The sequence below is a fragment of the Vigna radiata genome, chromosome 9 (genome assembly GCF_000741045.1).
Source record: "Vigna radiata var. radiata cultivar VC1973A chromosome 9, Vradiata_ver6, whole genome shotgun sequence".
In the NCBI taxonomy this organism is placed as follows: Eukaryota; Viridiplantae; Streptophyta; class Magnoliopsida; order Fabales; family Fabaceae; genus Vigna; species Vigna radiata.
The window spans coordinates 4,659,251-4,674,636 of record NC_028359.1 but is presented as its reverse complement, the minus strand read 5'-3'; the positions used below and the strand labels follow the sequence as shown (position 1 = coordinate 4,674,636).

Genomic DNA, 15,386 nt, shown 5'->3' with positions numbered 1-15,386 from the left:
TTTCAGGAACAAGTAAATTAAAATTCTCTTTTTCTTTGTTTTCTGTTATCTTTTGATCTTTTGTTCTTGTAATGTATTTATCAAAATATTTATTATTAACATTCATTTTTTCTGAGTATTTTTTATCAATTTTATGTTTATTCTTATGAATTAATGAAAGACCCATCGTTTTATACTTAAAAAAATTTTTATTATTTTTTCTAGACAGGCGAACCGGTTCGATAACAAATAGTTCTTTTTTCCTAAATTTATTATTTTTATTTTTCCTTAAGCCTGGAAGAGTGAAATTTTTCTGATTTTGACATAAAAAATAATAAATAGTTTCGAAACAAAGAGAAAAAGTAAAGAAGAGAGGTTAGAAACAAAATGTAATTAAGCACATGCACATGAAGATAATATGTGTATTTCTTCATATACTCTGCTTTGACATAGTAAAATAGAATGAGATATATTATTATTTAAAACTAAAGAGAGATGTGATTAATGAGATAACATGAAGTAATAATAACATCATCTTAAAAATATTGAGGAACCTCACCATTAATTAAAAGAGTGTGAGGTATTTCAATAAAATGTATATTTTTTTGCTCAGTCACCTCATTTTGTTGAGTTGTATAAACACATTAATTTTCGTAAACAATTCCATAAGAAGCCATAAATTGTTTAAAAGAGTGAGAAAAATATTCATGATCATTATTACTTTGCAAAATTTGAATAAAAACACCATCTTAAGTTTTAATTTCATTAAAAAAACATTGAAATGTATAAAAATTTCAGAACATTTTTTATTAAAGTGGCAAAATACCTTGAAAGTTGTTGTTTTAGTTAAATTTTTTCTTTGACTTTTGATAATATCTTGTTGTTCACTTTTGATGTAGGAACCATGGAAGATTCACCTATTACATACATGCCACGTAAGGGTAAAACAAACATACTTTAGAGATATCACCTCGTCAAGCCTACATTATTTTATAATTTTGTCTTATAATGTTCAAAGTTAAAAGTCTTTTCACAAGAATGACAAAGAGTTTGTCATAAATAAGAAAGTCACAGGCTTTAGAGAATGTTTCACCTTTAGTTTGATTTTCCATTTTTTTTGTTCTCATATATATGTTTTTTAGTCAAATTATTGTTTGTTGATAGAGTTGTGTTTTGAATCTTTTATAAATTTATATATTTTCAATTAAGTCTTTATTAAATTTATTTAGATATTATTATATGCTGTGAGATCTTAATTAAATTTATACAAATCATTTATCCTTACAAATTTATTGAACAATTGTGTTTTGGTTTGTGAGGTTTTGTGGTTAAAGTAATAAAAATGACCTATCTATTTATATTAATTTTAATATTATTTTATTAACAATAATATCTCATATTTTTAATTTACAAAGACAGTGAAACAATGACAAAAGAAAATAATAATTACATACCTAATTAAAAAACAAAACTAAACAACAAAAAATTAATTTAAAAATATAAAAAATTTAAGTACTACAAATACAAACAAACAAAATGCAATAAAAATTCCATTAAAAATACAAGTATTTTGAAAATGTAAAACTTATCATGCTAGAGAATTAATGTGAATTTGCATTATGACATTAATATCACTCTCATGATGATTGATGTCATTGGTGTTTAGTTTCTAAATTTAGGGTTTTACTTAAATTCTATTTGAGTTATCCATAGTTATTGTAATTAAAAGAACCTAATCCAATATATTACTCTTTAACCAACTTGATTTAAACTTAACAATCCAAGCAAAACGAATATAAAACAAAGGCTTGAATGTGATTTTATTGAATTTCTTTCTCACTCCATATCAAACCAACTCAAACAAAACAAAGTTTGTAAAGGAGAAAAAATGATGCCAATTTTTTTGAGAAAAGGACTTAAACCCACGTGGACTTTAATGTGATAATTTTACATAGTTTGGTGGTATGTACCCTAGTGTGAAATGATTGATACCTTAAGAATAAGGGCATTTAGAAAATTGGGAGGATAAGGTCCCAATTTCAACATGTCTACTATGATACTATTGCATCAAAAACAAAAAAGAGAAAATCTTTTCTATGCACATTCATGGCACTCACTCTATTTTCCCAAATAGGGTGGCAATTGCTGTAATTAAATAAACACCTGATCCAATAGCAGAAGCACTAGCCAAGGGTAAGATCGATAATTTACCCATATTTAGGGCTAAATATAAATTCAGAGGTGGCAACTGGCATCGGCAATAGAAGAGAATTTTGGGTTTTGCTGTTTTTTTTTTTACACTGAAAGAAAGGGGAAGGAAGAAAGAAAAAACAGAGAAACACAAACACGAGCGAGTTGCGAAGGAAAAACAGTTTGTTCCAGAACTGAACCCAAAGATCTTCTCTTTACGTGTTATTGTGAGGACCCAAATCTTCTTATTCTTCTCCCACTGCTTGGATCTGCACTTTTCGGCCTTTCTTCCATTCTCGCACGCCAACTCCTTCACGGGTCAATTCTAATTCTCGCGCTGGTTTTTCCTGCACGGAAAAAAGGTTCCTCTTTTCCTCGCAACTCGAGTACCCTTTTGCGGATTTTGGCTTTTTTCGCTTTACCAATTCCAATTTTGCGCAGCTTTCCGGAGATATTTGTCGGGTTGTCGAAGGGCGAGAAGGTTCTAGATTGGCGTTGCTCTGGTTCTTCAGAATTGGGTTTTTTGTTTGCTTTCAAAGCCAAAATTGCCTCACTTCATGTGAGTTATCTTCACTGTTTCAATTCCTGCATGTTTTTCTTATTCTTATTGTTATTATCAACTCAGGTGAGGAGGGTGGTTTGTTTCTTCTGGGGTGTGTGTGGTGGTATTTATTTTCACCAGTATTCTGCTCAACGATACTGTCTGAGAAGTTCTTTTAATTCTTTGTTATTTTTTTTTTTGAACGTTACGTTTGAATATTTAGTGATCCCAAAATTTGAAAACTGGGAGAAGGGGAATTGGAAAGCGGTTTTGACTGAAGAGATGCTAAGTATTGAAAACCGATTAGAAATTAGTGTTGGTATTCCAAAATTCAGATGAGGCTGTGTGCGTTGAACTGTTTTCATTCTTGGATCCCCTTGCCCCCTTTGCTTTTGTGCTCTTAGAGGACTAACCTGGTGTGGGGGTTAAGATTGATGATTCTAGGGTTTGAATTCTTGGCTTCTTCTAGTAAAATTCGTGTAGGGTTACTGTCCGCTTCATATGCTGGTCATGGTTGAGCTTTCCCTTTTCTGAAAGCAGAGACTTAATCTTTTCAAAGCCTAACCAATCAAGTTCAGGTCGCCTTCAAAAAACAGAAGAGAAAATTGCAAAATAGTTATTAGTATAGCCTAAATTAAAGTAATTAAGCTAATTATCTAAGTTTTAAGCATAGTAGTTCATAGGCCACCATAGTGCGATGCCAAGTGGATTGGTTTGCTATGGGATTCAAATAGCAAAGTGGTTTCCCATAACAGCTATAAATAACGACCACAGTAATGCCACCAAGATAACAGCTATAACGACCAAAATAATGCTACCAAGATAACAGCTATAACGACCAATATAACACCTTTTTTGTGCTAAAATAATGCTACCAAGACAATGGCTTTTGGTGCGTTATGCTGGCACTACCAAAATACCAAATTTGGTTATTAGTATCAACAAAATTAAAGTAATTATGGCTAATTATCCAAGTCTTAAGCCTAGTAGTTAATGGTTCCATATAGTGTCTCTATAGTGGGATAGTGGAATGGAGCAGCCTTGGGTTGTAATTACCAGAGATGACGGCTTTTCACATGCTATAGTGGTACCACCAAAATAACCAATTTTTAACCTGGAACATCAAGATTTGTTATTCCACAAAAAGTTGCCTCTGTTTTGACATTTATTTTTCACCATCTTCTTCATTGCTATGTTGTTGCTCCTAGATTGATGGTGATTGTATGTGTAAACTGTTACATACTATTTTCCACAAAATTTCTTCTGTTTTATGTTTTTTGTGTTGATTTTGAGTATATAGATATGTAGTATAAATTATTTACTTCATATAATATTATAATTATAATATTTAAAATAACGGTCATCATTGCCATACCATTTTCAGAGTTAAATGCAATAAGAGATTGATAATAGTAGTTTTAAGGTTATTTATTTCCATGTAATGAGCAAATGATAAATCTGCATATTATCTTTTTGAAAAATACGAGCTACTCATTTGAATGCTCAAGTGCAGCTTTCTAGAACCCTAGTTTAGTTTTTGACAATTCATTGTTTTTGCTTCATTTCAGAATTGGATTTAAACGAGCCTAGTATCCAAGTGAATATGTCTCTAATATATAAGTTACTTCCAGTCGCATAATTTTTTGTTCTTTTAGATAAGTTGTCAATAGTTGTGTAGATCCGTCAAGGGCTGCTCCAAAATTTGGATTAGCAGTGCGCTTTCAAATAGCAGTGTAGCACCCCTCTCAAATAAACTTATTTATGCCTTCAGAATGGCATTTGGGGATGGGAGATACAAGTAACTGAGATTTCTCTTTGCATTAAAAATTTTAAAGATCCCTAATTGGATGATGATTTTGTGTGCCATAGGGAATTCTCTTGCAAGATTTTCTTACCTGTGGTTTGAAAATTAAATGTCTGTAAATAGGGAAAAATACAAAATAAACTAACAAGGAGAATAAATTATATAGGTGCATTTTCTATGTGCAGATTTTTGACTGTGGGCAAAGAATAATCTTTACTTTTTGTTAATTGATGTTGTACACTTACATTGGGGATTTTGACTCAGGTCGAATGGTGTGTTGTGGGAAAGCTAGGTGAAATAGGTTGCAAACCTTAGTATTTAAATCACATTAATATTTAATAGATGTTGGTGTAGAATGTTCATTCTAAATAAACTTTTACTGGGGAGGGTTTTTTTCAGTCATATTATAAGTATTAAGTTTTGTGGCGCAAGTAAAATGATGTTTTGTTGGAATACTATTGCTTTTTCAAATGTCTCAGAAGCTTATTCACAGTAATTTAGCAGAAGGTAATTTGAGGCAGAGTGATTTATATAACTTTGCTTGGTATGTCTGTGAATGTGGTGAATGGTTACTGAGGATATATGAAGAGACATGTGCTTTTACTTTATGATATTGATAAGTTGCAATACATTTTTAGTTTTTGTGCTAACTGTTTTAGAGTTCTGTGATGGTAAAGAGCTATGATAGCCAGCGGAATTCATGGTTGATCACCTCCATAGATATACATAATTCGGTTTGGTACTGCATGGGTGATGGGTGCAAAGTTTCTATGTCATTTTTGGCCATGAAAACACTGATTTTGGGTATGATACAAGAAAGAATAGTCACTCTGTTCTAACTGAAATGACAATTCTGGATCTTACAGATCATTTGAAGTTATAATCATGCAATGAGTTATTCTGCCAATGGCCAATTCGCAATACAAATATAAAAATACAGCGTGTGTGCAGTGACTTTGTTGCAATTTCAGTTTTCTGCTTTTTCATTTCTGCCTTTTTTTGAAGAGTAAATTACACTAATTAGCCTTGAGGTTTTGTGAAATTATAAAAATTCTCCATATTTTCTTACACTAACCTCCTATAATTTTTTCGTTTTGTGAAAGGTTATTCTCTTCTAGGCATCACTACGAAACTCTGGCCTCCCAATTAGGTTCTCCCCCCAAAGTTCACCAATCATTTGCTCTTAAAGAAAATTGTATTATTGAAAAGAAAGAAAGGAATAGAAATAGTACAAACATGGTTGACCAAACCAAACCCATGATACAATCATGAAAACCTAAACTCCGGAAGTCCAAACCAGTCCAAACTAGTGGGCAAGTCTTCAAACCAAACAAAATATTTCCTAGAATCAATCACTAAATTTGCTAGTTTGTCAGCACTGTCATTACCTTAAAAAATTTAAAAATACTACAAATAATTAAACAACAATGTCATCACCCCCTCAAAGTTCGGGGAACAATAACAGGTTTCTTGAAGGCTTCAACTAATAGCATAGAATCAGTTTCCAACCAAATGGATGACCATCCTTTCACCACAGCTAACTCAATTGCCAACATGGTTCCCATAATCTTTGCCTTCAAGGCAAGAGCACTGTGTAACTTCCTAGATTCTTCTTATACGTTACACTAACCCCCTTTTTTAATTGCTTAAAGAACATTTCACTTTGTTCCCCAATGAAGGGAGGCTGTTGTAAATGTTAAGAAAACATGGAGAGTTTGTGTAATTTCATGAAACTTTAGAAGTAGTTATTGCAATTTACCTTTTAAATGGTTCTGCGGATACCTTATTCACACTCTTATTTAACTTCCCTTGTTTTTTTTTCTTTAATACAATTTTACCTCTTTATCAGAAAATCTCTGCCCTTGTATGCATAACCTGTATTCATTTTGATATCTTGCAATTGAAACCTATTTTGACATTTATGGATGAGATGCCTTGTGTCATATAATAAATTGCAGTTGGTAATGGTTCAACAACTCATGCAAGATTGAATTATGGATCCCGAAGGCAAAAAGTTTGGAGGAGGTAAAAAGCTTGTTACATTAGTGTTATTCATTATATTATTGTATATAAATCTTTGTTTGTTGTGTAATATTATATTAGTATGGTTTATTTGGGTAAAACTCATCTATAATCACTTTTAAGAAAGAAAAATATGAAGAAAGAAATTAAATGAGCTTCTCCTAAACTGGAATTATTTTATGCCTGTGCTAAATTTGCATTAGCTCTCTCATATTAGCTTCTCTAAAAGATGAACTTTAACTCATGCATAAATTAGTTTTAGCTTATACGGAAGTCTATTTCATTTTTCCTTCTTATTTTCTTCTCCTAGAAATGCTTACGAAGAAGTTTACCGAAGCAGACTGTATTGATGTAACATTGAGTGTAAGAGTTGTCCATTTGGTGAAACTTAAGTAAAATTTCAAACAGTCAGTATTTATAACTTTTAACAGTATATTTCAAACAGTCCATTTGCCCTTTTGACAGAGTTTTTATTTTGTCAATTAGTGTTTGTTGACAGTTTTGAAATTGAAAGGAAAAAGGAGAATGCATTAAGTAATCAGACTGATGAGATGGTTGATTTGTTGTTCAGCTGAAGGATAGCATGATGATGAATTATTTTCATCTTCAATTTTTGTGAAATTGGTGTATGCTTTTCTTTTTGGTTTGGACTTTTGGACATGGATATATATTTGTCATAAGTTTTTCTCTTATAGCATAAAAACTGAAATCAGCATGTACATTGATTATATATTTTTGCCCAAGAAAGATAAACACTTCTACTCTAATTTTCAACTTTGTATCTGTGAACCCCAAACTATGTTATGTTTATAGGAACTCATAATTTGCCATGTTTTTTTGTAAGTGCTCAAATGGGTTTATTTACTGTTATGGCCGAATTTATTTGATGAAAAGAAATTACAAAGTGTGGATATATAATGCTATAGACATCTATTCATAATTTGTGCCGCTGTCTTACAAAAATTACCATGCAAGCATCCGGTTTTCAACTTTTACAGTAAGCTTTCATGTGTTTATTTTTGTCCTATAATATTGTGTCTTTTGAACCATTAGGACCAAGAGAATTGACAGGTGCTGTGGATCTTATAAGTCATTTCAAATTACTACCCCACTATGAGTTTTTCTGCAAGAGGCCTCTCCCTGTTCCTATTGCGGACACACACTACCTTCACAATGTTGTAGGAGACACAGAAATAAGAAAAGGAGATGGGATGCAATTGGATCAACTTATTCAGTATACATCCTCCTTTAGAGATACAAATGCTCGTATTCAGCCTTTTGACCTAGATGTTCTCAAGGAGGCTTTTCAACTAAGGGAAACAGCTCCCATTGACTTGCCCGCTGTAAGAAGTTTTCTCTAATTTTTATCCTACTTAATTTGCTTTTCTAGCATAAAATTAATTGATATGCTATCATTTCTTCTTCTAAAAAACAGCTGATTTTGTCCTTTTTTGACATATACATGCACTTATTCCTTGTTTTTCCTCCTAATAGGCGGAGAAAGGGATTCCTACTATTTCAGGAAAATCAAAAAGTGAGAACAAAGACAAGGAGAAGAAGCATAAAAAGCACAAAGACAAGGACAAAGATAAGGACAAGGAGCATAAGAAGCACAAGCATCGTCATAAAGACCGAAGCAAAGACAAAGACAAGGACAAGGATAGGGACAAAAAGAAAGATAAAAGTGGGCATCGTGATTCCAGTGCTGATCACTCAAAGAAACACCATGAAAAGGTTGAGAAATTTTAGATGGCTTCATCTGTGTTCAAATTGAGAATAAAAATGGTTCTAAAAGTCCTTCCATAACCTTGCAAATTAACTCAACAAATTTTCATCATAGTGATGATTAAGGGTCATTAAATTGTTTTGTGATTTACGATCTGATTATTGACATCTGTCTCAACTGATGTTAGCATTTTAAAAGGGGATTTGCTCCACATTTTATTTGGACATGTTGCAAAAACTTGGTTGTATTTATTAATCTTTTTTAACTCACTATATTTCAGAAAAGGAAGCATGATGGAGATGATGATGTTAATGATGTGCACAAACACAAAAGGAGTAAGGTAATAAAGGAAAACACTTTGTCTGGAGATTAAGCTTTCAACCTTCGTTTTCTTCTTTTTCTTTTCTATACATTTCTGAAATGTCCATCTCTTCTCTGTGGTTGATCATGTCCAATCTCACGTGAACTTCTCTATTAAATTTCTTAATATCATTGCAGCACAAGAGCTCAAAAATTGATGAATTGGGAGCAATTAAGGTCGCTGGCTAAGTGTTGTCATACTGTAGTTCATTTATTTTCCTGAATTGGTTGTTGTCATTTGTTAAAAGTTGGAGGGGCCTTCAATTGACATTATCAAATTTCATGAGGTACTTCATTACATCTGCCACAATCTTCAATTTATCTTCTGGCATAGTTGACAGCTCTATGGCATCTGGTAATAATATCTTGTATTTTCTTTCAGGGTAGCTAGTGATCTGACTAAAGATTTCATGATGGTGAATTCACCTGAAGAAGAAAAAGGGTGCAGGTAAAATTTTATGAAGACAATCTTTTTTCTTTTGTACAATAACAGTTACCTTATATAGTTGCCAGTACTCTGCAAAACTTTCCTCTTCCTTTTCCCAGTCTATTGGAGCACTGGATATCTCAACATGTATACATTATTTTGGTCTTTTAAAGTATTTTAGTAGTGTTCTTAAACAATCTGTAGTTGAAACAAACTAGAGTTTTCAGTCTTTTTGTTTAGGATAACGAATTAACTATGGGGAATACGTACATTGATTGCGTTCCCCCATATCATGTATCTAATCTAATGTTACGTACATTTGAATGTTTTGCCTTAGCCTCTAGCAAATCCACTATTGTGTATGTTGATCATTGTACAACAGTACAAGATTAATCCATCAAGTACCTTTGAATCAGATCGGATGTGCCTTTCCAAAGAATGGCAAATGTTAACACACTCCTTTGGTCTCTTTAAGTTGTGTCTAAATATCCTGTACCTATGACACCACTATCTGACAACTGTGCTTCATAGCAACCTCTTCACCATTTTTAGTTTTGAGAAATATGTTATGTTTATAACAATTTATGGAACAATTCGGACAATAATTTTGTTTATCTACCACTTTGCTACACATAATTCGTTATGTTTGAATGATAGAAAAAGATAGACAAACAATTGTGTATAAACTGTTGTATATATGCCTTGGGATATTTGGTGAACAAATGGCAGATTAATTGAACAATGGAGTTGGCAAATCAAACTGATTTATTGGGGCGTTTCTTAATTATTTATGGTTGAATTTTTGTAATTGTATTTTTTGGTTTCAGATTAAACAAAGGGTGACAAAGAAATTCAATAACGCTTACTCAGAAACCTATTCAAATGGGTTGGGTATAACTTATCAGAAATTCAATAACTTTTTTTATTTAGCAACTCTAATTATCTGGGGCGAGTTGAATTATTGAATTGAAAATCTATTGAAATATATTTTTAAAGGTAAAATTTTTCATGATAAATATCTTTTAATATTACTTCATATTTGTAAACAAAATATATATTGCATTTTTATAAGTAACGTATTATTTTGTATATAATATCATTTTAGGAAATAAAAAAGAAGTTATTGTTCATAATATAGTAAAAAAAATATCATTATCTAATTTGCGAAAATATTAAATAGGTTGGATCAAATGTATTGGATTTGAAATTCACGAATTAATCAAATAAAAAAATCAAACTAATTAAAAAAAAGTCATTGAATGAATATAAATAAAGGCAGAAAATTTCTAAGTAAATAAAGAAATACTACCAACCTTGACATGGCACAAATAGAAAGGGTAATTTTGATGGGTGAAAATTTAAAAATAGAGAAAGAGGGTGTGCAAATAGAAATCCTAAACCAACTTTTCTCAGTTAATGGACTTCGCCTTGTTAAGTGGCCCAAAAACTCCTTCATGGGTAAAACATTGGTTAATGAAATCCGCACTGTTTAATTTAGCCTTTAATATTTCAAAAGGAGAAAATTCAGTTTTAAACTGCTATATTAACTGTTCTAACAACATCATTTACTAAACTAACTTGTAGTTATCAAAATTAAGGATTAAACATGCTTGTTCTTAATGACAAGACCAAATTGGTTGGACAGTGCTCATTTCAAATAAAATTTGTTAAATCCATTAAAATTTTAATAAAATCAATAGAACGTGTGGGTTTGAAAATTAGGTTTGCATCTTACATACGAGTATACGCTAAATCAATTATATTAATTAGTTTTATTATTAACTATTATATATGGAGTTCTACGATTCAATAATTTTTTTAAATTTTTTTTTGTCATTATTTAACTGATATAAAAGAATTGTAGCATAATATATCGTTTTAAGCTCTAAATTGTACAATTATATGCAATTTTATTAGACCAATAATAAATTCATTTCTTAACATATTATTACATAACAAGGATTCGATTATGTAAACCAAATCAAGTGTCTCTTGATTTGATTCATTTGATTCAATTTATGCATTTTTTTAAATAATTGAATCAAAATGAATTAATAAAAAAAAAATATTTAAGATCTTCCCTAACACACTTATATTGAAATTCAATTACAAACATTTGACTAACCAAGGCTACCAAAACATCACTCATGCTAATAACCCTAGGCATCATACTTTTTGTGGTGGGTCTATTAGGCATCATAATTTCATAAGTTAGTAATGTTCACTATAATCCAAATAATTCCAAAGTTGAATTATTTAGCAAGTAAAGTGCTCAAGATTTTGCATCATATGTGAAGAATTGGTAGTTGAGAACTTATGATTAGTTTGAACACTTAATAATGAGCATGAAAAAGTGTATGCAATTTTATCCAATTCTAGAAGTAACTTTGTTTAGAACAACCTGTGCTTTTAAATGTTCATGTACGGTTGATTTTAAATTCAAAATTCATTTTTGAGAAATATTATTAAGAATTCAAATGAGTTTAAATCTCAAAAAAATTAAAAAATTAATATTATATATACAACAAAAACTCAAATCTTTTATGCTAAAATTTTGGATTAAAAATAATTGATTTCTTCGTTGAATTTGACTCATTGAATCTACATGCTAAATCACATTAATTTTAGTGTTATTTTTTAAAAAAGAATTTACATTTTTGTAATATCTCTAAAAGCATTATCTTTGCCCATGCTCCTCTTAAAAGCTACCCTTTTGAGAAATGTTGGCACTTGGTTTTGCATGTGGCAAGTGGGTGATTTTGGGATATAGAATATTCTATCAATTGTGTGCTTTTGGATGTTTGAGGCAAACAATATACTTACTACCTTTGCTTTCCTTCACCCTTTAACAAAAAGTTTTGATAACATTGAATAAGTTTTTTGCCCAAATGTTCTTTAATGTGTATTTCATTCTACAAATAAGTAAAGCTGGTTTATTTTGTTGTTTCACTTTAATCTTACCGAAGTTATATGACATTTTCTTATTTAATAACAATAGTAAGAAAATAAAGTAATTATTCATTCATGTTAATGGTGTGTTAGATTAATAGAACATAAAATTAGTTTGACCCTTTTTGTTGCATGTATCAAAATCTAACGGTGCAGGTGATGACAAAAGATGTGTATTGAATCCTTGAAAACAATTGTCTTTTGCTGCATAATGCAAAAATAATAAGGCATTGTTCCCCATCTCTTTCCATGTGGTTTTTCCCTCACAAGAGTGATGATCTAATGTATAGGACAAATTATAAAGATATAAGGACCAGCTGTTGAGAAAAGTGTAGATTTTTTTTTTTTCCTTTTGGCAAACACCACTTATGTAATATAATAATTTTATAAAAAAAAATGGAATTTTAGAGTAGAAAAGGGACCATTATGCTGCACAATGAAAAGTAGGTAATGGTACCAAGAAAAAAATCTGCTTTTGTTGGTTGATGTTGGTGGACAATTGATTATTTAAAATTAGTAATTAATAAGAATAAAAAATAATATATTAATAATACATATTTATTAATTGTTATGCCTTACCTTAGTTTTTATGAAGAAATTAACACCCACATGATAACCCTACTTATGATAAATTGATGAATCGTGGAATTTCTGGGAATTTAATTTCAGCTTTAGATGAGACACGTTGGCCCAAGTTATATAGTTTATTTCGTAGCTTCTACGCCAGAAGATTTGCTATAGGGACCAATAATTATTTTCAGCTTTCTTTTATCTTGATTTCTTTTCTTTTTGCACTTTTGGGGCATCCTAGAAAGTGTTTTTCAGGAGCTAAGAGAAAGATAATATAGATTCTCAGTCCATGCACCAAAGCATATAATAGCTCCAAATTCGACCGTCCATAAGATCAATGAGAATGGTTTCGTTCTTGGTTATTTACTTTAATTGATTCTACTATTTCTTTTTTATTTTAATTGTTAAGATATGTTTGAATATGATTTCCTCTTCACACAATTGATTTTAATTTTAAGGGGGCAAAACTAGTTCATGAAAGATTTCATTGATATTAAATGAAATTGTGTTATAGATGGTGGATTAACATTTGATTTTGTTTTAGGATACACAACATAATATATGTTTCGTTTATCGAGACCTATATGTTATATATTGAGGCTTATATGTTATTTATTAGGCCTATATACTAAATATCAAGATTTTATGTTGTTTGTCGAAGTCTGAGTGTTATTATATCGAAGGTTAAGCATTATCGCTTAAGAGCCATGTGTCGTATGTCGAATGTCAAGTGTTACTTGTCAAAGGTTAAGTATTGCTTGCTAAGGGTTATAGGTCCCACGTTAAAGGCGGATTATTATGTATCAAAGGTTACATGCAGCTTGTTGAGTGTAATGTGCCGCTTGCTAAAGATTATCTTTGTTTACTAGGACTATATGTCTTTTGTTAATAGTTAGGTGTCGCTTGTTGAGGACTGCGTGCTTCCAACTAGTACCATGTGTTGTGTGTCGAAACTAGTGTGATCTATTCGGCCACAAGCTACTAACTTTTAGACTAGCAAAGTTAATGACATATTACTTTGTAACTTAGCATAATTTTGATCAAACAACGAACTCATGAAGTAAATAAGCCAGTGGGTCCACCCAAGCCTATATAAGAGGAGACTGACAAACATCATAATTATCCTATAAAGAGTACAATCATTGAAGTAAATAGTGTACATTTAACATTAATTGTTACCTAATGCACTCAACTAACTTGGGCGTCATAGTTTCTAAGCATACATTTTCTTAGTTTCGAAGAGGTGTGAACCTTGAACATCTCAATTTTAAGAGTAAGGAGTCTTTCCTAGAAGAAATTTGAAAATCTACACACGATATACTCAATCTTGTAAGAACAGATATCTAATTATACTAAGTCAAAATCTCATATTTTAAATTAGTTTTATTAGGTTAAGTTAAATATAAAATTTTTGAAAGTAAAATTAATTTTTATATTACAATTGTCATGATGTATTTACATGTTTTTAATCCAGTTTAATTTTGATTTTGTCTTAATACTCTTAATCTTAAGTTATTCATTAGTTTTTCTTAACGGCCTTATTCTTAATCATTATTTTTATTGTTTTTTTATTACTTCTTTGAATTTTGTCATTATTTCCATCATTTGATTTATGCCTATTCTTAATTGTATTTTTATTTTGAAACAAAAATTCTTAAAGTGTTTGGATTGATTGACTATTATTTTTTTTAAAGTACTTTTCTTTTTAAGGTAGTATTTTAGGTATTGGAGAAGATTCATACAAGATTTTGACCTCTCTCAATATTTGAAGACTTTGGATTTCCTTGTGAAGATTTCATACATTTGAGAAAGAAAGAAACTTATGAAGCCTACACCAAAAAGTCTAAACAAACACAATGTGTGTTGCCTTTATTATTTTCTAAATTTTGTTATGGAATTTTATAGTCTTGGAAAAATATCTTTGAATCTCATTTGTTAAACTAAACATTATAATACTTTGTGCGTTAGACTTGTGAAAATATTTCAAGAATTTTAAGTTGCACTTGAATTTCACTTTAGGATCACATCTAGTTCACTTTTTATTTATTTATTTATTTACTTTTGTTATTTTTTTAAAAATTTTTTTTTATTTTTCTTCTCTAATTCTTTTGACAAATTGGGGAGTTTCTCTACATTCTGATAGAGTCTTTACACACCCACACACTTCCAAAAATATTTTTAAGGTTTTTGTTATGAAAGTGAGACTAGTGCAAAAACGTTATTTAACGTCACCCATTAGATGTCGGTTTCGTGAAAAATCGACGTCTATTACTACACGGTGACATTATCGTAAATATATTGGAAAACTAGACGTCAGTTTCGTTGTTAAACGTCGCACCTGCCAACTATCCGACGTCCAATTGCCTGAGGTATGTGATAAGACAGTTAATTTGACGTCGGCTAGAAAAAGGCACCGACGTTCAAGTCACTGACAGGAAATCAAACGTCAACCGGTTCAGCTTTAGATGTCGCATAGACGTCGGATCCCCTGAAAACCCGACGTCGACTAGGCTACAATTAATGTTGTTCACCTAATTCCCAGGCGCTTAGACGTCAGATAGTCAAACGACGACGTCTAAGGCCTGTCTGGAAGGCAGGAAGACAAAAATTCTTCAATTTAGACATCGGCTGGGAGGGGCACCGACATGAACTATCCTGACAGGAAATCAAACGTCAATCTTTTCAACTTCTTTGACGTAGAATAGACGTCGAATCCCCTGAAACACCGACGTCTATAGACGTCGGTTTCTGGAGCAACCGACGCCCCATTTCATTTTAAATAGACCGCAGACTCTTATCGCCATTCAGTTTCTGATCG

General features: G+C 31.1%; 1 protein-coding gene across 1 annotated transcript; it reads left to right on the top strand.

Moving 5' to 3' along the window:
- The first annotated feature begins 2,297 nt into the window (after positions 1 to 2,297).
- On the top strand, positions 2,298 to 9,654 carry LOC106773187 (mediator of RNA polymerase II transcription subunit 19a). The gene is made up of 8 exons (XM_014659901.2): positions 2,298 to 2,531; positions 2,611 to 2,728; positions 6,473 to 6,539; positions 7,590 to 7,879; positions 8,031 to 8,270; positions 8,543 to 8,602; positions 8,761 to 8,909; positions 9,005 to 9,654. Exons 3-7 carry the CDS (start codon positions 6,509 to 6,511, stop codon positions 8,809 to 8,811), a joined length of 672 nt encoding a protein of 223 aa, XP_014515387.1. The 5' UTR covers positions 2,298 to 2,531; positions 2,611 to 2,728; positions 6,473 to 6,508; the 3' UTR covers positions 8,812 to 8,909; positions 9,005 to 9,654.
- Positions 9,655 to 15,386: the final 5,732 nt, after the last annotated feature.

Bases quoted from the DNA above. Each gene is read 5' to 3' on its own strand.
- LOC106773187 (XM_014659901.2), top strand. From the start codon at position 6,509: ATGGATCCCGAAGGCAAAAAGTTTGGAGGAG. The intron at 6,540-7,589 runs GTAAAAAGCTTG...TTGAACCATTAG, and splicing joins AGGCAAAAAGTTTGGAGGAG to GACCAAGAGAATTGACAGGT. The intron at 7,880-8,030 runs GTAAGAAGTTTT...TCCTCCTAATAG, and splicing joins CTCCCATTGACTTGCCCGCT to GCGGAGAAAGGGATTCCTAC.